The 24,363-nt window shown below is 49.7% G+C and overlaps 1 protein-coding gene across 4 annotated transcripts in view; it reads left to right on the top strand.

Moving 5' to 3' along the window:
• The window catches only part of SHROOM2 (shroom family member 2), a 141,533-nt gene that overhangs the window by 55,575 nt on the left and 61,595 nt on the right, over positions 1-24,363 (top strand). For all 4 annotated transcript variants that reach the window (XM_070784573.1, XM_070784572.1, XM_070784574.1 and 1 more), the window contains exon 2: positions 15,959-16,110. In XM_070784573.1, coding sequence (XP_070640674.1) covers positions 15,959-16,110 — 152 coding nt within the window. The remainder of the gene's footprint in view (positions 1-15,958; positions 16,111-24,363) is intronic.

The following is a 24,363-nucleotide window of genomic DNA, read 5'->3' as shown; positions in this document are numbered from 1 at the left end:
TGCGTGCCACCTGTGGCCAAAAATAAAATGGGGGCCGGGGGTGGGGAGCAGAGAGTTTGGAGCCCCGACTGGTAATGCAGCAGGGTGTTCGGGAGGCTGGGAGGTGGCCGTTGGTTCCAGAGTGGATGTGGTGTTGGGGGCCCAGGATGGTTAGTGGAAGTGAGCCAGACACGGGGTGCAGGTGTGAGTAGAGGGGACCCCAGCCCAACACAGCTGGGAGGCAAGAAAGGACCATTTCTCTGGGAAGAAATGACAGATGCTTCTTAGTTGCCAGCCTGTGATGTTCAGGCAAAAGCTCATAATGTGCAGAGGCTTGCCAGGTGGCTCAGTGGTAAAGAATTCACCTGCCAATGCAGGAAATGGGGGTTCGATCCCTGGGTCGGGAAGACCCCCCTCTGGAGAAGGAAATGGCATCCCACTCCAGTGTTCTTGCCTGAAGAATCCCGTGGACAGAGGAGCCTGGTGGGCTACGGTCCATGGGGGGTCACAGAGTTGGACTCGGCTCAGTGACTTAGCACGCATGCATGGTGTCCAGAGCAAGGCGACAGCGGTTAGTTTTGCCTGGTCAACGGTGGGACTGGACTGAACACAGGGCCTCCACTCGGCCTGATCAGCCAGCCTCTCTCCCTTTGCTGGTGGGAGATCTTTGATTTTGGGGGCCACGTTGCATGGCAGTGGCGTGACTTGTGGGGTCCGGTTCCCTGACAAGGGGTCGAACCCGTGCCTTTTGCATCAGAAGCAAGGGGTCTTCACTGCTGGACCGCCAGGGGAGTTCTCGCAAGACATTCTGTGGGAGGCAGGAGGCTGCCGGCGTCCTGCTGTGGTGGATGCGTCTTCACAGGGCAGGAGGTCGGAAGGGTGTTTCAGAGTTGTCCCGTCTCCTGTTTGTATGTTCGACTGAGGGTTGTCATGAGTGTGGCAGGCATTTTATCCTTTCTCAAGTGGAGGTTCCCAGTTGGGAATGATAGCTTTTGTCCCTCAGGGTATATACTGCACAGTATCTGGGGACATTCCAGATGTTATTGGGGCGGTGGTGGGGGTGGGGGATGCTGCTGACATCCAGTGGGCAGAGACTAGGAATGGCGATCGTAGACATCCTCCAGGTAAGGGACAGCCCCGTCACAGAGGAATATCCAGCCCTGAACATCACTGGTACCTGGGGGAGAAATGTGCTGAGCTATCCCAGTGTTCAGCTAGCCCATCCATATTTTATTTTATTTTTTTAATTATTTAAAAAAAATGTTTATCTATTTGGCTGTACCTGGGTCTTAGTTGCAGGGCACACAGGATCTTTGATCTTAGTTGTGAGATGTGGGACCTTGTTCCCTGACCGGGGATCAAACCCGGAGACCCCTGCATTGAGAGCTTGTAGTCTTCGCCACTGGGCCACCAGGAAAGTCTGTATCCCATGGTTTTTTTTTTTTTTGGCTGGACATTTGGCTTCTTTCTGTGTTTTAGCTGGTATGGGTGGTGCTGGGGTGGTCATTCTTACACAGGTCTTTTGGTGAACACTCAGGAGACTTGAAGGTTTTTCCACCTGTTTGCCCAACTGGTCATAGCAATTTTTGCATCCGCCCCATGGACAGAGGAGCCTGGCGGGCTACAGTCCATGGGGGTGGCAAAGAGTCAGACATGACTGAGCGACTAACAGAACAACAATAAACTGTGTATGAGAGTTGCCGGTGTTTGAAGCAGCCCAGGTTTCCCTCGGCAGGTGAAAGGATAAAGGGAACGCGGCGTATACATACGGTAGAATATTAGTGTTAGATAACGGGTGCTCCACGCGGCCTGCGATCACGTACGTGAACCTCAAGTGCTACAACCAGACCCAGAGGACAGTCCGGTGGGACTCCACTTACACACGGCATCCACAGGAGTCGGGTTCTGAAAACAGAAAGGCAGAACGGCTCTTGCCAAGGACTGGGAGAAACGCTTGATGGACCCGGTGTCAGTTTTGCAAGGTGAATTCCTAGGGCTCACTTACACATCATGTAATTACAAAGAACGCTGCTGAACGGTACACTTAAAAATGGGTGACGCATCTTATTAAATAACAGCGTCAGCAATTCCATCTGTGACTGTGGCATGCCCTGTCAGCTATTTAGATAACTTCTTCCAAAGCAGTGTTTTGTAGTTTTCGGGGTTCAAGTTTTGCCCTCCTCTTTTTGATCAAATTTGGGCTTCCCTTGTGGCTCAGCTGGTAAAGAATCCGCCTGTAAGGTGGGAGACCTGGGTTCGATCCCTGGGTTGGGAAGATTCCCCTGGAGAAGGGAAAGGCTACCCACTCCAGTATTCTGTCCTGGAGAATTTTCCACAGAGTGTATAGTCCATGGGGTCACAAAAAGTCGGACACGACCGAGCAACTTTCACTCTTATCAAATTTATCACTAGAATTTCTTTGCCTCTTCAGACTCTCGGAAGTGAAATTGTTATCTTCATTTTATTTTGGGGTTGTTTGTTCATAGCGTATAGAAAGTAAGTTTGTTTCTGTATATTGAAAAAAAGGGTGACAATAAATTTTGTGTGGGATGGGTTAAAGCACAATTTTAAAAAACTTGTTCACTCGCTAAGTCCTGTCCAGCCCTTTGCGACCCCACAGACAAGGACAGAAGGTGAAAGTGATGCAGAAGTGCCCAGTGGCCTCCAGTTTCTCTTCACCCCCCATCACTGTTTATCTTCCTTCCAGGAGAGGCCCAGCTTCCCTGTCCTTCACCATCTCCCGGAGCTTGCTCAAACTCAGGTCCATGGAGTCAGTGATGCCATCCAACCATCTCATCCTCTGTCATCCCCTTCCCCTCCCGCCTTCAATCTTTACCAGCATCAGGATCTTTTCCAATGAGTCGGCTCTTCACATCAGGTGATGCTTTCGAACTGTGGTGTTGGAGAAGACTCTTGAGAGTCCCTTGGACTGCAAGGAGATCCATCCAGTCTATCCTAAAGGAAATCAGCTTGCTCAAACTCATGTCCATTGAATTAGTGATGCCATCCAAGCATTTCATCCTCTGTCATCCCCTTCTCCTCCTGCCTTCAACCTTTCCCAGCATCAGGGTCTTTTCCAATGAGTCGGCTCTTTGCATCAGATGGCCAAAGGATTGGAGTTTCAGCTTTAGCATCAGTCCTTCCAATGCATATTCAGGACTGATCTCCTTTAGGATGGATTGGTTGGGTCTCCTTGCAGTCCAAGGGACTCTCAAGAGTCTTCTCCAACACCACAGTTCAAAAGCATCAGTTCTTCGGCGCTCAGCCCTTATGGTTCAACTCTCACATGCATGCATGACTGCTGGGAAAACCATAGCTTCCGCCTTCTATCCTTGGACAGTTTCCTTTGGACCCAATCTAATGAACTATATGGAAATAGAGTTTCTAGAAAACATAGTCCCCATTCTAACCAAGAGGACCCAGAACTATGCCCAAGTTAGGAACACCTGACCTGTGCATATAGCACATATATCAGAGAGCCAACTGTGGAGAAGGCATATTTGCTTTTTTCCCCTTTCCTTGATTGCAAAAACCACAGACTGTAAACCATAACATCTTTTCCCTTTAATTAGTGGATAACTGCACCACAATGTAGTGTTAGTTTCTGCCGTACAGCAACTTGAGTCAGCCATGCGTGCGTGTGTGCTAAAGTCACTTCAGTCGTGTGTGACTGTCTGACCCCATGGAGTGTAGCCCACCAGGCTCCTCTGTTCATGGGATTCTCCAGGCAGGAATACTGGAGTGGGCTGCCCTGCCCTTCTCCAGGGGATCTTCTCCACCAGGGACTGGACCCGTCTCTTATGTTTCCTTCGTTCTTTAGCGCCAGTAAAGAACTAGGCAGGTTCTGTACCACCAGTGCCACCTGGGAAGCTCAGTCAGCCGTGAGCATACACATATAAACGATGACATTTTGTAGAGAGGTATTTGTGTCTTAGCCTGAGAACTTAAATTGCGTGTGTGTGTGTGTGTTTCAAATGGGGGACGTGTGGTTTAGTTTCCACATAACCCATTTAAGTGAAACTCTTGTAAGACACCCCCCCCCCATTTGTGAATGGTGACGTGTTGTATTTTAAAAGTTTTCTGTAAAGCTGTATGGTAGCTCATCACGGGTAAAAGAAACTGTAGTTGAGAATAAACAGTAAGAGCTTCTAGGATAACTGAACTTTGGGCTTTACTTTCCCCCCAAACAGTGTGGTATGCAAGGACTTAGAAACCAGTATATCCAAATAGCTTTGGGGTGTTTGTAAACGGAGCAATCTCCCTTTGCCACTTAAGCATCTCCTTTCCTCGTGTTATTAATTAGGAGTGGGGACCATTTGTCACTGAACTTGAAAGTCCAGGATCCTCCCCTGGGTTGCAGTCCTGATTGGAATGCCAGCAAATTCTAAATAACGTGTTTTGTAAATAATACTTGCATAAGACTCTGAATTTGCAACATATTTTCGTAATTTGTCTCCCTTTTATTCTTCGTATGGTCTTGGGTTGTCAGGCCCCGCCCCACCCCCAGCCCAACTGTTGTCCGAATTGTTTTGAGTGGAAAACTGAGACCGAGAACAATAAAGTGGGCTTCATTCTCCAGTTCTCTCCAGTCGGACTTCCCTGCTGGGCTCAGGTGGTGAAGAATCTGCCTGTGATACTGGAGACCTGGGTTCAATCCCTGGGTTGGGAAGATCCCCTGGGGGAGGAGGGCATGGCAACCCACTCCAGTATTCTTGCCTGGAGAATCCTCATGGACAGAGGAGCCTGGCGGGCTATGGTCCATGCAGTTGCAAAGAGTCGGACGTGACTGAGCCACGAACGCTTTCAGTTCTCCAACTGTGCAGTGAAGTGGTCGGGCTCAGTCTGAAGTCCTAGCGCCTTCGTCCTCATCTCTGTGAAAGCATCCCTGATCATCAGCCCCTCCTCGAATCCTCTGGTCTGACTGCTCCTGCTCTGTGATGCTGGGGCCCATGTATGCCTCCATTGCTGTGCTTGTCACATGGAACTGTCTATCCCTCAGAGTCTCCAGTGTTCTTGCCTGGAGAATCCCAGGGATGGGGAAGCCTGGTGGGCTGCCATCTATGGGGTCGCACAGAGTCGGACGTGACTGAAGTGACTTAGCAGCTGCAGCAGCAGCAGGGTCTCATTGGGAAGCAGAAAGCGCGCAGTAATTGGAACGGGGGCTGCTTAATAGAAGGCAGGCTTCTGGGCACTGGCCACATTCCAACACACCCCTTCCGGCTCCTCTGTCGGGCGGGTTTGTGCCATTGCCATGGAGACCAGAAGACCGCGGCCCCCCCCCCCCCCCCCCCCCCCCGCCTTAAATACTTACCATATGGCTGTCTCGGTGCAGAAGTTTGCCACCCCGGGTGTAAAGAATTACTGTCAGCAGACGATTCCTTATTATTAACTTAGTGAAGAATGATTAACTAGGTGCTCCTTGGGGTAAAGAGAGCTCTGAAGAGGACGGCAGCTGGAAGGAACAGTGACACCACTTCTGGACTCAAGGCCGGTGACCTCTCTGATGCTGGGAAAGATTGAAGGCGGGATGGGGAAGGGGACGACAGAGGATGAAGATGGCATCACCAACGCGGCGGACGCGAGTTTGAGCAAGCTCTGGGAGCTGGCGGTGGATAGGGAGGCCTGGCCCACTGCAGTCCATTGGTTTGAAAAGAGGCAAGACACGACTGAGCGACAGAACTGCAAGGAGATCCAACCAGTCCATCCTAAATGACGTGAGTCCTGAATATTCTTTGGAAGGACTGATGCTGAAGCTGAAACTCCAGTACTCTGGCCACCTGATGCAGGAAACTGACTTCTTGGAAAAGACCCTGATGCTGGGAAAGATTGAAGGTGGGAGGAGAAGGGGACAACAGAGGATGAGATGGTTGGATGGCATCACCGAGTCAATGGACATGAGTTTGAGCAAGCGCTGGGAGATGATGAAGGACAGGGAAGCCTGGCGTGTTGCAGTCCATTGGTTTGAAAAGAGTCAAGACACTGCCTTGTCTCAGGAGCAGGGCTGGGCTGACTTCAGAGGGAAGCCCTGTCCCCCAGTGTCCCTCTGGTGCCCTCTGCTGATGACACTTCCCGAGGCACAGCCTGCTACACCCCCCCAAAGGTCCCCACGTCCAGCCCCAGTATCACCACTCAGCTGGTGGCTGGTGATTTGCACTTAAGACGCACTACATTGCTAACTGGCGTGGCACTGAAATGGGTGTCCTCTGCGCACCTTTTTCCTGGATTGTGACTTCCCCTCGCCAGGCAGGGGTGTTCCGAAAATGCCCCCTGAGTGTTGCCCTGCAGACAGTATCCCCTCCACGGATTGGCCTGTGTTCTCCAAAGTGCTGTGCTGTCCCTGAGGGTCAGGACTCCGCAGAGCCCTGAGGCCCTGGATGTTCACCCCTCCTGGAGAGCAGCCATGTACCTTGGGCTTCGTCTTCGCCTGAGGAGGCTGTGGGCTCTGGGTTCAGAGTTGAACAGTCCTATCGGGGTTCCCTGTCAAGTCTGGCTTGGGTTCTGAATTGCTACCACTGACCCCCTGATGCAAATTTCCTTCCTTTTGCGTTTCTTTTTTTAAAAATTGCACTGTTTTATTTATGTATTTGATGCTTTTGAACTGTGCTATTGAAGAAGACTCTTAAGAGTCCCTTGGACTGCAAGGAGCTCCAACAAGTCCATCCTAAAGGAGATCAGTCCTGAATATTCATTGGAAGGACTGATGCTGAAGCTGAAGCTCTCTTAATACTTTGGCCACCTGACGAGAAGAGCTGACTCATTAGAAAAGACCCTGATGCTGGGAAAGATTGAGGGCAGGAGGAGAAGGGGACAACAGAGGATGAGATTGTTGGATGGCATCACCGACTTAATGGATATGAGTTTGAGCAAACACCGAGAGATGGTGAAGGACAGGGAAGCCTGGCGTGTTGCAGTCTATGAGGTCGCAAAGAGTTGGACAGGAGTGAGCGACTGAACAACAATTAATGTATTTGTTTTTGGCTGTGCTGGGTCTTCCTTGTTGCACAAGGGCTTTCTCTAGTCGCGGCAGGTAAGGGCTACCCAGTAGTTGAGGTGGGCTTCCCTGGTGGCTCAAATGGTAAAGAATCTGCCTGCAATTACAGAGACCCAAGTTCCATCCCTGGGTGGGGAAGATCCCCTGGAGGAGGGCATGGCATCCCACTCCAGTATTCTTGCCTGGAGAATCCCATGGACAGAAGAGCCTGGTGGGCTAGAATCCACGGGATCGCAAAGAGTCGGAGACTACTGAGCAGCTAACATTGTCACTTTCCATTTGTCATGCACAGGCTTCTCACTGTGGTGGCTTCTCGTGTTGCAGAGCGTGGGCTCTAGGGCGCTAGGGCTTCCATACTTGCAGCACATGGGCTCAGTGGATGCGGCTCCCAGGCTCTAGACCACAGGCTCAATAGTTGTGGCCCATGGGACTAGTTACTCTGCAACGTGTGGGATTTTCCCAGACCAGGGATTGAACCTGTCTCACCTCCACTGGCAAGCAATTCCTATCTATCAGACCACCAGGGAAGACCCCCCCCCACCCAAAAAAAAAAATTATGTTTCTTAAAAGGTCTTCTTGAGCAGTCAGCGTCTTTCCTGTTTCTCTGTGGACTTCTGGTTGCTAACTGCAGCCTCTGATGCCTCCAGGTCTTTCAGACTTCTCCTTGGCCTTCTCTGTCCATCAGCCTGGGTCTGTCTGCTTCTCTGGGCCACGTCTGCCTTTCTTGGTCTTGGGGCCCCGTGTGATGCAGCCCTCACCTTGGCAATGAGTGGAGGGAGTGTGTTAGAATCTTCAGGGTGCACTCCTATGTTCGGGACTAAATACAGACTTGTTCGTCTGAATCTGAAATGTATGAGGTGGGTTTTGGGGTTTCTTCTTAGGCTTTTTTTTTTGCATGTGGAGGTGGTTACCACTTTTCTTGTTTTTCGAGATAACATTTTGTCAAGCACGAGGAAAGTAATTTTCCTCTCTAATTAAAGTTTTATTGGTTGTTTTGAGAATTTATACACAGTTCAGTGTGTACACCCTTCTTTTTTTTTAAATTAATTTATTTTAATTGGGGCCTAATTACTTTACAATATTGTAGTGGTTTTTGCCATACATTGACATGAATCAGCCGTGGGTGTACATGTGTTCCCGTCCTAACCCCCCTCCCGCCTCCCTCCCTATCCCATCCCTCTGGGTCGTCCCAGTGCACCAGCCCTGAGCACCCTGTCTCATGCATCAAACATGGACTGGTGATCTGTTTCACATATGGTAATACACATGTTTCAATGTTATTCACTCAAATCCTCCCACCCTCGCCTTCTCCCACAGAGTCCAGAGGTCTGTTCTTTACATCTGGGTCTTTTGCTGTCTCGCAAATAGGGTCATCGTTACCACCTTTCTAAATTACATGTATATGCATTAGTATACTGAATTGGTGGTTTTCTTTCTGACTTACTTCAATCTGTATAATAGGCTCCAGTTTCATCCACCTCATTAGAACTGATTTAAATGCATTCTTTTTAATAGCTGAGTAATACTCCATTGTGTATATGTGCCACAGATTTCTTATCCATTCGTCTGCTGATGGACATCTAGGTTGCTTCCATGTCCTGGCTTTTGTAAACAGTGTACACCCTTCTTAATGTATGTACTGAACATCTAAAAAACTACATAGTTTCTTTTCTAAACTTCCCTGGTGCTTCTCTGGTGGCTCAGATGGTAAAGCGTCTGCCTGCAACGCGGGAGACCCGGGTTCAATCCCTGGTTTGGGAAGATCCCCTGGAGAAGGAAATGGAGACCCACTCCAGTACTCTTGCCTGGAAAATTCCATGGACTGAGGAGCCTGGTGGGCTACAGCCCATGGGGTCGCCAAGAGTTGGAAACAACTGAGCAACTTCACTTTCCTTTCTAAACAGATATTCCAGTGACTTTCTAGCCTAAAATGCAGAAGCTACTTTTCCTTAAGAGGATGCCAAATATTGATAGGCTGTACCATCATATAGGTCCCATTAACTCATCGTTTAATATCGTAAGCACTGCATGCTCGATTTGCACTATTTCGTGGCATGTTCATGGCACATTATGGGAGATTGGAGTGTCATGATGTGGAACAAGAAAGAGCCGAGATCAAGGAGTGCTTTTCTTTGGGAAGTGATTCTACTAAAACATCTGGGAGTCGAGGTCCTTTTAAATGTTCAAGACATATTTTGTGCACAGTTGTGACACCAGATTGCCATCAAGTATGTTTAGTGTTAAATAATTACCCCCCATGAAATAGTCAGCTGACGCTCAGGACATGTGTGCTGTGCTAAGTCGCTTCAGTTGTGTCCAACTCTGTGCGACCCTGTGGACCATAGCCTGCTAGGCTCTTCTGTCCATGGGATTCTTCACTCAACTACTTTGCCAACAAAGTCAATTACTTTGCCAACAAAGGCCTGTCTAGTCAAAGCTATGGTTTTTCCAGTAGTCCTGTATGGATGTGAGAGTTCGACTATAAAGAAAGCTGAGCATCGAAGAATTGATGCTTTTGAACTGTGGTGGTGTTGGGGAAGACTCTTGAGAGTCCCTTGGACTGCAAGGAGATCCAACCAGTCCATCCTAAGGGAAATTATTCCTGAATATTCATTGGAAGGACTGATGCTGAAGGTAAAGCTCCAGTCCTTTGGCCACCTGATGCAAAGAACTGACTCATTTGAAAAGACCCTGATACTGGGAAAGATTGAAGGCAGGAGGAGAAGGGGATGACAGAGGATGAGATGGTTGGATGGCATCACCCACTCAGTGGACATGAGTTTGAGCAAGCTCCGGGAGCTGGTGACGGACAGGGAAGCCTGGCATGCTGCAGTTCATGGGAGTGCGAAGAATGGGAACTGAACTGAGAGTTCCTGGGAAGCTTGAATTCCACAGATTGCTGATAAGATACTCCCTGAGATTGTCCAAGGAGACAGAGACCAGTGATGAGTTTATGTGCAAGTCTGGATACATTTCAGTGGAGGTTTTTGATCCCCCCCCTCCCCACCACGGGCTTCTCTGTTACCAAAGATGAGCTCTCTGATTGCTTTGCAATTGGATCCTCTTCCTGGATGACTCAGCTCTCTCTTTGGAGACAAGGGAACTCGGGAGGGTGACTGGGGAGGTGGCATCAGTGATTGTCCTGGCTCATAGAAGCCAGTGCTGTCTTATGCTCTCCCCTGGATGGCTTTCTAGTCATAGCTGATAAGTCACGGGTGTGATTCATGGCCTTTGAAATCCGATCTCAGACCTAAACGTTCCTCCCCCTTCCATTCTGATCTCCGGTGGTTGCGATTTTCCCAGGCCATCAAAGCTCCATATCTGAGCTCTACTGCACACCCCTTTCCTGCAGTGGCCCTTGATGTCCATCAATGAATATGTCCCTTGACCTGCCTTCCCAGCTGCCAGAGTCCTTGCTTACGTTTGTGTTCCCTGCCCTGTCTTGGTTTGAGCACGTGTGGCTGCCGATCTGTGATGTGTTCTGGGCAGGAGAGATGCTTTTTCCTCTCTGCCTAGAGGATGAAGCTGCTAGACGCATTTGCTCACATGATACAGGGTCACTCACCTGCTTCCCTGCCGGGCCTTCTGGGAACCCTCTCCCACCCTGCCCCACCACTGCCTCCAGGGTATCCTTCCGGCTTCTGAAACTCAAGGTCAAATTCCTCATCTTCCTCTTTCTGGCCTTATCTTCAAAGGCTCCCCTTGCCAGGGTGCCATGCTTTCCAGGCTGACATTCTTCAGATGGGCCCGGGTCCTGACCCCTTCCCGTGTAATGTCCACCCCCATCTCTGCTGGCCCTTTCAAGTTGCTGTCTGGGGGTGAAGGTCTTTCATCTCCAGCCTCAAGCCCCTCCCCTCTCACCCCCATTGCCCTGACTCGGTCCCTTCCCGAGTGAGTCCTGGCTCCCATGAGAGTTGGGCCCCCGCCCCCCCCACCCTTGGTGGGTGTCATCTTCGATCATCTGTAACAACATCCGTTGGATGAAATACGAAAGCTTGCTTCCAAAAAGACTTCCATGGACTGGTTTTTTTTTTTTTTTTTTTTTCCCCTTCCCTCCCTCTTGCTGTTGCCAGAGTAAATGTTTCCATCAGGACAGCAAGGCAGTCTGCTCATTTTTGGACACTTCGAAACCCTAAAAACTCAACAGGAGTTTGGCAAACAGAATTCCAGTGAATAATCCAAACCGGAATATTCGGCCTGGCGAGTGAGCTTGGGACTTTCCTTCTGACCGGGGTACACGGACTGGCATCGTGGGTGGGCGTGGATTCCTTTGTCCTTGCCTGCCTGCCTTTTTGTAAAGGGAGTTTTTTTTTTTTTTGGCCCCTGAGCAAGGGACACTGAGAACTTTGCCTGGTGATTGTAGAACAGGACTGCCCCGTTTGTGGCTCCTGCAGACGGTGCCCTCTGCTACTGGCAATGCCCAGTGCTATCTTGACTGTTAAACAGAGGATGGCAATAAAAGAAGCCTGCGTGTGTGCAGTGCATGATGCGTTTGAGGCGTGACTCATCACGTGTAATGCACGATAGACTATACACAGCTGACGGGCAGAGCTGTATTCCTGGGACCCGAGGGCCAGCTTCAAGTCTGGGCTTCACCAGGTTCAAGCCTAATGAAGTCTTCCTCACGGGAAAAGCTTGATGGGGTCAAGGGTACGGACCCGAGGTCTTCAAAGCTGCCTCATTTGCAACTCTCTTTGCCATGAGCGTGAAAAATGTTGGACAAATGCTTTGTCTTGGCGAGGAAGCCGAGGCGGGCAGAGATCCCCGGCTACTCTGTCTCCCAAACCTGGAGCCGTTTGTTTTTTGCTGGGAGTGTAGGTGGAGTGTGGTTTGGATGAGGCAGACAGGCTGCCTTGGAATGCGGTCTTTGCGGCTGGAGCAGGAGCTGGGAAATCTTTGCAGATGAAGGGAAGCAACACGATGTGATTTGGGCTTCGGGGTGAAGCCAGACCTTTGTTCAAAAAAATTTTAATTTATTTGACCAAGCCAGATCTTCATTGAAGATCTTCCGTCTTCATTGCAGTGTTCAGAATCTTTAGTAGTGGCACGTGGAATCTAGTGCCCTGACCAGGGATCGAACCCTGGGCACCCTGCATTTGGGAGCTCAGAGTCTTAGCCACTGGACCTCCAGGCGAGTCCCTTAGCCAGACGTTAATGACAGTGCTTTGAGAGAGTCTCACGTGCAAGGGTTTGCGGGGATGAGGTGGAAAAGCTCACCAGGTCATGGCCGAGTCGTTACAGGTGATGAGTTGTCTGTAGGAAGGGCTACCTTCAGAACCTGTTCTAAGACCCTGCAGGTTTCTTCATCGTCATGGTTTCACCTAAAGGCTTGCTTGTGATGCTCAGATTCACCAGCTCTGTGCCTGTCTGGTTGTTGTCTCCTTGGGAACACCCATCCCTTCTTTCTCCTCCGTCTCCTTGTCCTTCATCCTCTTCTGCCAGGCAGCCCAAGGGTTCTGTCCTCCGCCGTTCATGGATCTGTTTTCTGTGTGGGCAGCCTCCATCCCCGCCTCTCCAGTCTTTTAAGTTCCTTCCCCTGCTGTTCACTCCATCTTTTCCTCCGGGAACTCCCACCTCCCGCCCACCCCAGCTAACTGCCCACCAACCCTCCGATTAGACACAGCCCTTGGGCACCCCCAGCTGGGGCATGTCGAAACCTAAACTCTACACCACATATTCTTCACCTTGGCTGTTTCTGGCTGAGTGTGTAATCTTGGCCGGGTGGAAGCTTATTAACGTTGGGATCTGTCATTACGTTGGGATTAAAAATCGTCTAGACTTGGAAACCGGTTGTTAGCTGAATGAATTGCTTCATAGTTCTGTTTGGAGTGGTCATTTTGTTCATTATGTTCTGTTTATGGTCAACTTGCAGTAAATAATTACTCTGTTACCCTAAGGAGGGGTTGAGTTGTCCTCGGGTGCAGGCGGAGAGACGGGTCCAAGTACTGTGTGGTTTCATCCTTGAGCCTGTCATGGGCTTCATTTCCAGCTCTGCAACCCCCAGAGGAGGAACGTTTCCTTGCTTTAGTGCCTGGTGAGGTTTGGAACTGATTTTCAGGTCAGCCCTGGCATATAGTGGGAGCACAGTGAACTTCCAAAATTGTACCCTGGTATGCACATAAACAGTCATCTTTTTCACTAGTTCTCCTAGCAGTTTGTAAAAAGAATGGCTTTTTGGTGTAGAACAGGGGTTGGCAGCTTTTTTTTTTAAAGTAACAAGCCAAGTAGTAAATATTTTTGGCTTTATGGGCCCCAAACTATTCCATTCTCTCCTGTAGCAGTGTATAAACAAATGGGTGTGGTTGTATTCCAGTAAAATTTTATTTGCCCCAAACAAAAAAAAGACAGCTGGCTGGATTTTTTGCAGGGAGGGTGAGGGGAGGGCACGCCACCTAGCATGTGGGATCTTCCCTGGCCAGGGATGGGACCCGGGTCTCCTGCATTGGGAGCACGGAGTCTTAACCACTGGACCACCAGGGAAGTCCTAGCTGGCTGGGTTTGATTCATGGGTCATGGGGCTTCCCTGGTAGCTCAGCTGGTAAAGAATCTGCCTGCAGTACAGGAGACCCCGGTTCAATTCCTGGGTCGGGAAGATCCGCTGGAGAAGGGACAGACTACCCACTCCAGTATTCTTGGGCTTCCCTAGTGGCTCAGACTGTAAAGAATCTGCCTGCAGTGCAGGAGACCTGGGTTCGATCCCTGGGTTGGGAAGATCCCCTGGAGGAGGGCATGGCAGCCCACTCCAGTATTCTGGCCTGGAGAATCCCATGGACAGGGGAGCCTGGCGGGTTGCAGTCCATGGAGTAGCAAAGAGCTGGAGATGACAGAGACAATAAGCACGGCATACAGTTTGCAGGGCACTGGTACAGACAGTAGGTTGGTTAATTGATGGCTCACTTGGATTATTACTATATAAGAAAAGCTGGGTTAAGGATTTACAGATTGAAAATTCTCAGGATAAAAGTCGTAAAATCCTTTTAAGGAGTAGGTCAGTCCACGTGGGTACATACTGTGTGTAACTCTGACTAGGGAGTGTTTTACATACATGGGTTTGATCCCATGGTCAGGAACAGCTGAGACCTGTGGTCTTGCCACAGCTAAGACCCCATGCCACAATGAAGACGGAAGATGGCATGTGTTGCAGCTAAGACCCAGCACAGCGAAATAGATAAATAAATTAAAAAAAAAAAAAAAGCAGTCTACCAGGTCCTCAAAATGTTTACCCTAGTTACCATATGACCCCGACATTCTACTCCTAGTTGTACACCCAAGGGAAATGAGGATGCATATTCACACACAAACATATGTATACAAGTGTTCATGGGGCGCTGACAGCCAAATGTATGGATGTGACAATTGGACTCTAAAGAAAGCTGAGCGCCGAAGAATTGATGCTTTTGACCTGTGGCGTTGGAGGAGACTCTTGAGAGTCTCTTGGACTGCAAGGAGATCCAACCAGTCCATTCTAAAGGAGATCAGTCCTGGGTGTTCTTTGCAAGGAATGATGCTAAAGCTGAAACTCCAGTACTTTGGCCACCTCATGAGAAGAGCTGACTCATTGGAAAAGACCCTGATGCTGGGCAAGATTGAAGGCAGGAAGAGAAGGGGATGACAGAGGGTGAGATGGTTGGATGGCATCACCGACTCAATGGACATGAGTTTGAGTTAACTCCGGGAGTGGGTGATGGACAGGGAGACCTGACGTGCTGTAGTCTGTGGGGTGGCAAAGAGTCGGACACGACTGAGCTACTGAGCTGAACTGACTGAATAGCCCAGTAAGTAGAAACAAAGTAAATATATCCATCCCTGATGAACAGATACATTGAATGTGGTCATTTGGTACGATGGAGTATCACTCAGCCCTAAAACGGAACGGAGTTCCAACACGGGTCAACACGGACGCACCTGTAAAACACATCATGAGTGAAAGAAGCCCGACACAAAAGCCCACCTGTTGTATGACTGTGTATATCAAGTGTCCACAGTACGACGTGTACACGTACGTGGTCTCCGGGGAGGGCTGGAGAGTGACTGCTGACAAGTACGAGGTTTCTTCTGGCTTAGGAAGCCTGTTCTCAGCTGGGTGGGTGGTGATGGTTGGACGAGTCTGAATACAACTAACAGTCTATTCATTCGTGTGTACGTGGGCGGATTGGCTTGTATTTGGCTTATAGCTAAATAGAGCTGTTACAGAAATTAAAAAAACAAACATTGAAAGAAACCTGTTACAGAAAAAGTCCTAGGTGCAGGACTTTTAAAAAAATATTTTTTCTTTTTTTGGCTCTGGTGGGTCTTTTGTTGGTGCACGTGGGCTTTCTCCAGTTGTGGTGAGCAGGCGCCCCTGTCCACTTGCAGCCTGTGGACGTCTCATTGCGCTGGCTTCTCTTGTTGCAGAACACGGGCTCTTGGGCGCACGGGCTTCAGCAGTTGTGGCCCCCCGGGCTCTGGAGCCCAGGCTCAGCGGTTGTCGTACACGAGCTTTCTTGCACTGTGGGACATGGACTCTTCCCTGACCAGGGCTCTAACCTGTGTCTCCTGCTTTGGCAGGCAGATTCTTTAACCACGGGACCCCCAGGGAAGCTCTAGGTGCAGGATTGATGGGTGAGACATAACTTGTCAATAATTTTAAAACACCTATCTTTTTTTTTTTTGGAGGGAGGAGATCCGGAGAGCAAAGGGGTCCGTCTGGATCCCCTGTTTCTGGTGTGTTTTTGAGTGTGTGTGTACGCTGCTGCCCCTTCCGTAAAAGGTAGGCCTTGCAGATATAGACTGGATGAGGGGTACACACCAGGAGAAGGATGCATCCCTGGTCTCCCACAGGGAATTGGGGCCCAAGCTGGATCCCTTCACTCCTGGGTGGTTCTGAAGCCAGTCTGAGAACAGGTAGGTGTCACAGAGCTGTCACCGACACGTCCTTCTGTCTGCGTCCTGGGGACTGGTTTGCTCATTCGGTGGGGGGAGCTCATGGACCCTCTTTCTGTATTGCAGGTTGAAGAAGGCAGCAAAGCCGCGGCCGTGGACAAACTGCTGGCCGGAGACGAGATCGTGGGCATCAATGATGTCGGTCTGTCCGGGTTTAGACAGGAAGCCATCTGCCTGGTGAAGGGGTCACATAAGACCCTGAAGCTGGTGGTGAAAAGGTAAGACCCGGGCGTCAAGCCTTGTTTACGGACAGAGATGAGCAGGCCAGCAAAGCGTGGACTCTGTTGGCTGCCCTGTGTCAACTGTGACAGTCCCGATGTGGACGTGTGTGTGTGTGTGTGTGTGTGTGTCTGTGCATACATGTGTGAGCGTGTACACTTAGGAAGTACATGAGTGATTCATCTCTTGGCCAAGGATGAATCCAACTTCACAAATTTGAAAGATTACGTTTTCTTCTTTTTTTTTTTTTACTTAGTTTTATGTTGGAGTATAGTTAACTTAGCTAAAGCTCTGATACTTTGGCCACCTGATGCAAATGGACGACTCTTTGGAAAAGACAGCAAGTTGAATCAGTTATACATACATATATATATACACACACAAACACACACGCTCTTTTTTAGATTTTTTTCCTGTGCTTGTCACAGAGTATTGAGTAGAGTTCCTGGTAATGGTCAGTTCTTACAAGATTCCTTCTTTAATTACTTCTGAGTGTTAATTTTTGACTTGTGAAGTGATTTTGATTCCTTAAATCTTATCCGTGGCAATAGCTGATTCTCTAAATGAAGCAAAGTGTCATGGCCCAGTTTTAACACAAGGTGGCAGGCTACCGGATTTTCGGGTCTCATGCTAATGTGGAGTGATGTACACGGACATCCAGGTGTTTCTAGCACTGTGCTGAGCTCTGGGGCGGGCAAGCGTACTTGCTTAGAAAGCAAATTGTGGATAGGAGTTGGGATAATTTGAGGGGGTCAGAGAGTGAAATTGGGGACCTGATGCTTTTACAGGCAGGAACTAGAACAGTACAGCTGGGCAGCTCAGAGGTATTGGTGATTGTTTTGGGCCACGCTGGCTACAAAGCTTGCCGGCTTCCCTGGTGGCTTAGCTGGTAAAGAATCTGCCTGAAGTGCAGCAGACCACTGTTCGATTTCTGGGTTGGGAAGATCCCCTGGAGAAGGGAACGGCTACCCACTCCAGTATTCTTGCCTAGAGCATTCCATGGAATTCTTGCAAGATCTTAGTTCCCTGACCAGAGATCAGACTCAGGGCCCCAAAGTGATGGCACCAGAGTCTTAACCACTGCACAGCCAAGAAATTCCCGTGACTGCTTTTATATAGAGAAATAATCCTCCACTTGGTATTTCACAGTTGGCTCATTCATAGTACAGTGTTGACCTGCCTTTTTTAAACAGAATTAGTCCAGTCTTTTCCAAGATTGGGTGTAAATTTTAAAAAGTAAATTGACCTCCCCCTTGCACTTCAGTTTTTAGTACAGACTTGAAGACATATCCCAAAGGATTTTTTTTTTTTGGAACCAAAATAGCATCTACGGAGGAGGTTCAGAAAGTGAAGAAGGAAAAAGTTTTGTTCTTTGCCGCATTAACGGAGCAGCCTCATTGCTCCGTGGAATAGGCGATGGTCCTCGTAAATCAGAAAACGAGTGTCCCGGTGTGGCTGTTTCTGAGCCCTTCAGGGTGGAGGGGACGAGAGAGATGCTGTCGTGGTGTAGCGTTTCTTTGGGGTCACCTCATCGACCTCTGCACTTTTAAAGAGGAGAAGCCTTTGGGGTTTGGTGTGGTGTGTTCCCAGGGGCAGCAGCAGCTTGGTCCCCCAGGAGCGGTCAGCTGCGGTGACCCCAAAGGGTTCTACACAGTGCCCTCAAAGGGTTTGCTCACTGTGCAGTGGTCAAAACAAGCACTCTTCAGGGGTGGCTGCTGGAATACCAGCTACAGTTTTCTCCAAGTGTGATTTTTTATTCTGCATTTATCAGTACTGAGAGTGACACGTGGATGTGGGAAACCATTTCACTTTTCATGTCGTCGTTAAGTATTTATTTTTATTTATTTGGGTGTGCCGGGTCTTAGTTGTGGCACCTGGGATCTAGTTCCCTGACCGGGGCTGGAACCCCTGGCGCCCTGCATTCAGAGCGCAGTTTCTTAGCCACTGGACCACCAGGCAAGTCCCAATATTCACTTTCAAAAGGGAATTGCATGGAGTCCATCAGCCTTTCTCCCACCCAACTGCATCCCCTCGTTTTGCCTCTCCGGAGAGCGGCCGTGTCAGTACTACGCTCTTAGGTTTCCTTGGAGAAACAGGCGCTTGTGTGTTTACACATGAAAGTGGAGTTTGTTGAGCGCCCTGAGGTCTGACTCATGACTTGTCCTAACGACCCCACGATGCTCCGAGGTCTGGATGGTCCACTGTGTGGGTAACAGATCCTCTCTGTATGGATGTTTATGGTGCTTCCGGAGTATTCATGCAGCAGACACTGCTGTGCTGTGGCGCCTTTGCACCCAAGTCCGTGTGTGTGTAAGTCATCGTGGTCCATTCCTCATGTGAGAGTTTCAGCTTTAGCATCAGTCCTTCCAATGAACACCTAGGACTGATCTCCTTTAGGATGGACTGATTAAACCTCCTTGCAGTCCAAGGGACTCTCAAGAGTCTTCTCCGACACCACAGTTCAAAAGCATCAATTCTTCGGTGCTCAGCTTTCTTCACAGTCCAACTCTCACATCCGTACATGACCACTGGAAAAACCATAGCCTTGACTAGACGGACCTTTGTTGGCAAAGTAATGTCTCTGCTTTTGAATATGCTGTCTAGGTTGGTCATAACTTTCCTTCCAAGGAGTAAGCGTCTTTTAATTTCATGGCTGCAGTCACCATCTGCAGTGATTTTGGAGCCCCCCAAAATACCTGAGTTTTCCAATAGGCAAAAGAATACCTCCCTGTGTGTGTGCTTTATCACTCAGTCGTGTCTGACTCTTTGCGACCCCATGGACTGTAGCCCACCAGGCTCCTCTGTCCATGGGATTCTCCAGGCAAGAATACTGGAGTGGGTTGCCATTTCCTCCTCCAGGGGATCTTTCCAACCCAGAGACTGAACCTGTGTTTCCACTGTTTCCCCATCTATTTCCCATGAAGTGATGGGACCAGATACCATGATCTTAGTTTTCTGAATGTTGAGCTTTAAGCCAACTTTTCACTCTCCTCTGTCACTTTCATCAAGAGGCTATTTAGTTCCATATTTTGCCATAAGGGTGGTGTCATCTGCATATTTGAGGTTATTGATATTTCTCCCGGCAATCTTGATTCCAGCTTGTGCTTCTTCCAGCCCAGCGTTTCTCATGATGTAGTCTGCATATAAGTTAAATAAGCAGGGCGACAATATACAGCCTGGACATACTCCTTTTCCTATTTGGAACCAGTCTGTTGTTCCATGTCCAGTTCTAACTGTTGCTTCCTGACTTGCATATAGGTTTCTCAAGAGGCAGGTCAGGTGGTTTGGTATTCCCATCTCTTTCAGAATTGTCCACAGTTTATTGTGATCCACACAGTCAAAGGCTTTGGCATAGTCAATAAAGCAGAAATGGATGTTTTTCTGGAACTCTCTTGCTTTTTCGATGATCCAGTGGATGTTGGCAATTTGATCTCTGGTTCCTCTGCCTTTTCCAAAACCAGCTTGAACATCTGGAAGTACATGGTTCACATATTGCTGAAGCCTGGCTTGGAGAATTTTGAGCATTACTTTACTAGCGTGTGAGATGATGCACATAGTAAGGACTTTTAAAACTGTATACTAAGTTATATTTTTTAATTAAATTATTATTTGTTTGGCTGTGCCAGGTGTTAGTCTCGGCATGTGGGATCTAGGACCAGGAATTGAACCTGGGCCCCCTGCATTGGGAACATGGAGTCTTAGCCACTAGGTATACCCAGGAAGTCCTGTGAGTGCTTTTAAAATTGAGTTATTAAGTCAATAACATATATCCTTCTCTGCTTGGTCACTCAGTCATGTCTGACTCTTTGCACCCCATGGACTGTAGCCCGCCAGGCTCCTCTGTCCATGGGATTCTGTAGGCGAGAATACCGCAGTGGGTTGCTGTTCCTTTCTCCAGGGGATCTTCCCGACCCAGAGATTGAACCCTAGTGTCCTGTCTCCTGCATTGACAGGTAGATTCTTTACCACTGCACAGCCTGGGAAGCCCGTATCCTTCTCTGTCTAATCTCCCCATTCTCATCTGTCTCCATCCCTAGGCAATCACTACTCTGACATATATGTCTGAGAAGAGCAGTTTTCTAGTGTTTTATGCCTGGGGCTTCCCTGGTGCCTCAGTCAGGTAAAGAGACTGCCTGCAATGCCGGAGACCCAGTTTCCATGTAGAACTCCACAATAGATCACATACTTGTTTTTTGTTTTTTAAGTGATTATAAAGGCACTCTACAGTGAATTCATTGACTGAGCCACCAACACACAAGTAATCCAATGTTGGAGGTTGACCAGATGGCAGAGGCGCTTCCTTAACCCTTAAGTATCTAACCACCCCAGGCACCTTAAGAAAAAGGTGGCTTTTCTGATAAAGACTGAGGACAGCTTAGGGTCCTGATGGTGAGAGTGGCCAGTGCAGCTTGGGTTGTTCTGGGAGGATCTGCGGAAAGGCATGTATGCACCTCAAGGTGAAACAGGCTTTGTGAACAACGTGCGTAGTTTTTTCTGGTTGGTTGGTTGGGTCTTTTTGTTTTTTTGTTTTCTTTTGAGGGGAGGGGTCTATGCTAGGTCTGTTGTTGCACAGGCTTGTCTCTAGTTGTGGGGAGCTGGGGGGCGGTGATCTACTCTGTTTGCGGTGCGTGGGCTTCTCATTGCAGTGGCTCCTGTTGTTTTGGAGCATGGGCTCAGTAGTTGTCACACGTGGGCTTGGTTGCTCCTAGGCCTGGGGGATCTTCCTGGACCAGGGATCGAACGCGTGTCCCCTGCATCGGCAGGCGGATGATCCTTCACCACTGGACCCCCAGGGCAGTCCCAAAGTGGGAATTGTGGTTGACATACTTGCCTCCCACTGGTGACGTCTGCTGGCTGTGTTTGTCTTTCTCGTCCTTGCCGAGAGTCACAAAGTGGAGACATCTGGTTTCTCGGGCCCCACATATCTTGTCGTCATTTAGAAGCTGGGGCCCAGAGGGCAGTGCCTTGGGGGACAGGAATCCCGATCACTGTCTGTCTGCAGCCAAGCTTCTTTCCCGGACAGATGAGAGCTGGCACTGCCTCCCTCCCAGGGTCGTGTTGTCAGGGAACAAAGAAGGGTCACAGGAGCCCCATAGGTGCACGTACATCCTCCTCTGAGACGCCCAGGCTCATCCTGGCATCTGCCTGGAGTCAGAGGACTCGGGGAGCAGGGGGAGCTGCTGGCCTACCTCCTGGGCACTTTGTTGTTCCCTCTTTCTTAGCCAAGGAACTGCTGCACACAGGGAAGTTCAGGATGTGGGAACGTCTCCGGGCTGTCTTCCGTACGCCTGTCTTCCCCGCCCCGGAGATCCTGATGGGCAGGCGTGGGAGGGATATGGGCAGTGGTATTTCCTTGAGGGCTGCCTGTATTTCCCTGAGGGCCGCCAGTTGTTTTGCTGGGCAGCCACCATGGTCACGCCACTGGCTTAAGCAAATGCGCTTGAAAAGGTTAAGACCCAAAACTGGGTCACTTGTGGCGTTTTCCAGATTAACGGGGGTGTCCGGAAGCCCCTCGCTGTTGGGGACGCTGTTGGAGACACGCTGAGGAACGGGGAGTTCTCACCAGTGCTGGGTTCAGGCTGTGTCTGCTGGGTGCTGTCAAACCTGGATTAAAAACCTCTGTGTGCATAGCGCCCGAACCTCATCCACAGTCCTCCGCTCCGGGCAAATGACCATACGTTCGGCTCCCTTTTAGGAGTGCATGGAATTTCAATCACCGTATGGAAAATTTCTTCTAAGTATCATGCTATAAACTATACAGTGACTCTTGGAATGGCTCTTTTGGTCCTTCTGCCACATTTATCTGGTGAATATGAATCTTGTTTACAATGAGCCTCACCTGCTGCTTCATCGTTCATTCCACTCTTGAGTGGTCCGCCCGCTGCCGTGAGCCGTTTTGCCAGGACCACACTTTCCATAAGGCAGATTCTTTGTTCCTTTCTGCCTCTTTGCCGGACGCCTTAAAGCCTTCTGTGACTCTGATTCCAGGCTAAGCTCACAGTCAGGAGCAGATTAACACCCAGGGATGCAGGCTTTTGCTGCAGGAGGTGGTGAGGGTTAGCCAGACGCTATGGCATAGTGACACATGTAAAGAAGGCAGGTGTCCGCTCCAGTGACAGCACGCACGCCTGCTCGGAGCAGGTTTCCTGCCACATGTGTGGGTTTCTCCACAGCTCTGAGGTGCAGTGAGCTCTGCACTGAGCCAGCGTCGAGTCCGGCCTCCCATCTGCCTCTGGTTCGTCCCAGCTGTCCGGAGCAGGCTGCTCTGTGCGTGGCCCCAGCAGTAATGAGCGGAGATGCTCCTGAAGCTGCAAGAGGAGAGGGGTGGCTAGGACTGGGCAGGTTGTGTCTCCCCCTCCCCATCCCTTCCCCCGCTCCACCTCCCTTCTCCCCCACCCGCTTCCCCTCTCTCCCTTCTCCTCCCCTTTCTCCCCTCCCCCTTCTCCCATTCCTCCCCCTTCTCCCATTCCTCCCCCTTCTCCCCCTCCCCCCCTTCTTCCCAGCCCCCCTCCCCTCCTCCAGAGCTCTTCCTGGAACAGAAACTCTGTGTTCAGGGGGATGTGTATCTTACTGGAGATGCTTCCCTCCCTCTCCCGCTTCTCCTTCCCCCTTCTCTCTTCTCCCCCCTTCTCCCCCTCCCCCATCTCCCCCCTTCTCTCTTCTCCCCCCTTCTCCCCCTCCCCCTCCCCCATCTCCCCCCTTCGTCCCTCACCTCCCTTCTCCCCTCCCCTATTCTCCCTCTCCTCTTGCTTCTCCCCCTCCCCCTCTACTCCCTCTCCCCTCCCCCCTCCCTTCTTCCCTTCCCATCTGCCTTCTCCCCTTCCCATCTCCCCTCTCCCCTTCCCATCTCCCCTCTCCCTCTCCCCTCTCCCTCTCCCCTCCCCTTTCCCTCTCCCCTCCCTTCTCCCCCTTCCCCCATCTCCCCTTCCCCTCCTGGAGAGCTCTTCCTGGGGCAGAAACTCTGTGTGTTCGGGGTGTCTGTCTTACCCAGGATGCTTCTGCAGAGTGGTCTGAGAGACATCATTCACATTTTAGGGGAAAAGTTTCTGTTTTGAGCGTTTGGCGGCTTCTGGGCATTAGCCACTATGCTTGCTTGCTTGTTAAAATAGAGTAGACCCACGGGTTTATATTGGGCAGATGTTGTCTTGCTTGGGAGGGTAAAAAAAAACACCACAAAGATCAGACTTGTTTTTATTAAATAAAATGGGGTGGGGGGGAACTCACACGGAACAGCACTGCTTCTTTGGGGAAAGGTTGCTTCTTTTCAGATGTAGATTTAGTGTATGGCTTAAGCAAGTGAATCAGGTGAATTATGTGACATGTTTCCTGCTCTGAGCCAAGAAGAGAGTGGTAAACAGTTAAGGTTTGTGTTTCGTTGAAAGGCATGCAAGTGATGTTGATGAAATGTGGTGTGGAAGAGGCGATGGTTTCTAATATATTAAGGCACACAGAGAATGTTGCACATATTTTTGTTTGTACACCCTTAAGACTCACCAACTCTGTTGCTTATATTTAGTTATGTTAATTTTATTTATAGTTAGTCATGTTAATGGTTGCACTTTTTTTTCCTTATAGTGAGTTATGTTAACGGTTGCAGCTTTGAGTGTCTGTGGGATCTTGACCAAAACATCCATTGTCGGGTTGAAAAGTAGCCAAGAAAGTTGTGTTGGTACCTTTATAAAAACATCGAGTTGAACGAAACCGTGTGTTCAACAACTGGGGATATGCGCTATGATTTGTGGTGGTTTGGACAAAGCATTTTTAGCGTTGCTGGTTCTGGGTTGGGCTTCGCTGGTGGCTCAGTGGGTAAAGAATCTGCCTGCCAATCCAGGGTTCCATCCCTATGGATCGGGAAGATCTCCTGGAGATGGAAATGCAGTCCACTCCAGTATTCTTGCCTGGAGAATTCCATAAACAGAGGAGCCTGGTGGGCTACAGCCCCTGGGGTCGCAAAAGAGTGGGACACAACTAATCCAGTAAACAACGGCAGCAACAACGGTGCTGGGTGTTAACAGAAGTTAACAGAAAGACAGCCCAGTCGTCTGGGTCTGTCCCCATTCTGCCTGTGTTCACTGTGTCACGTGTCTGTGTGGTCTTCCCTGTGCATACATCTGGGGAACACGAGTGGCCGAGACAAGTATGCGCTTGTCCTGGCTAGGGGACAGGTAAGGGGTGCCCCAGTCTAGTGGAACCCTGAAGCTTTGATCCCATGCGGACGCTCCTCGGCCAGGGCATTTGCCTAAAATGCTGCT

Source organism: Bos indicus, chromosome X (genome assembly GCF_029378745.1).
Source record: "Bos indicus isolate NIAB-ARS_2022 breed Sahiwal x Tharparkar chromosome X, NIAB-ARS_B.indTharparkar_mat_pri_1.0, whole genome shotgun sequence".
Lineage (NCBI taxonomy): Eukaryota > Metazoa > Chordata > Mammalia > Artiodactyla > Bovidae > Bos > Bos indicus.
The sequence above is the reverse complement of the archived record's forward strand: the minus strand, read 5'-3'. Positions and strand labels throughout refer to the sequence as shown.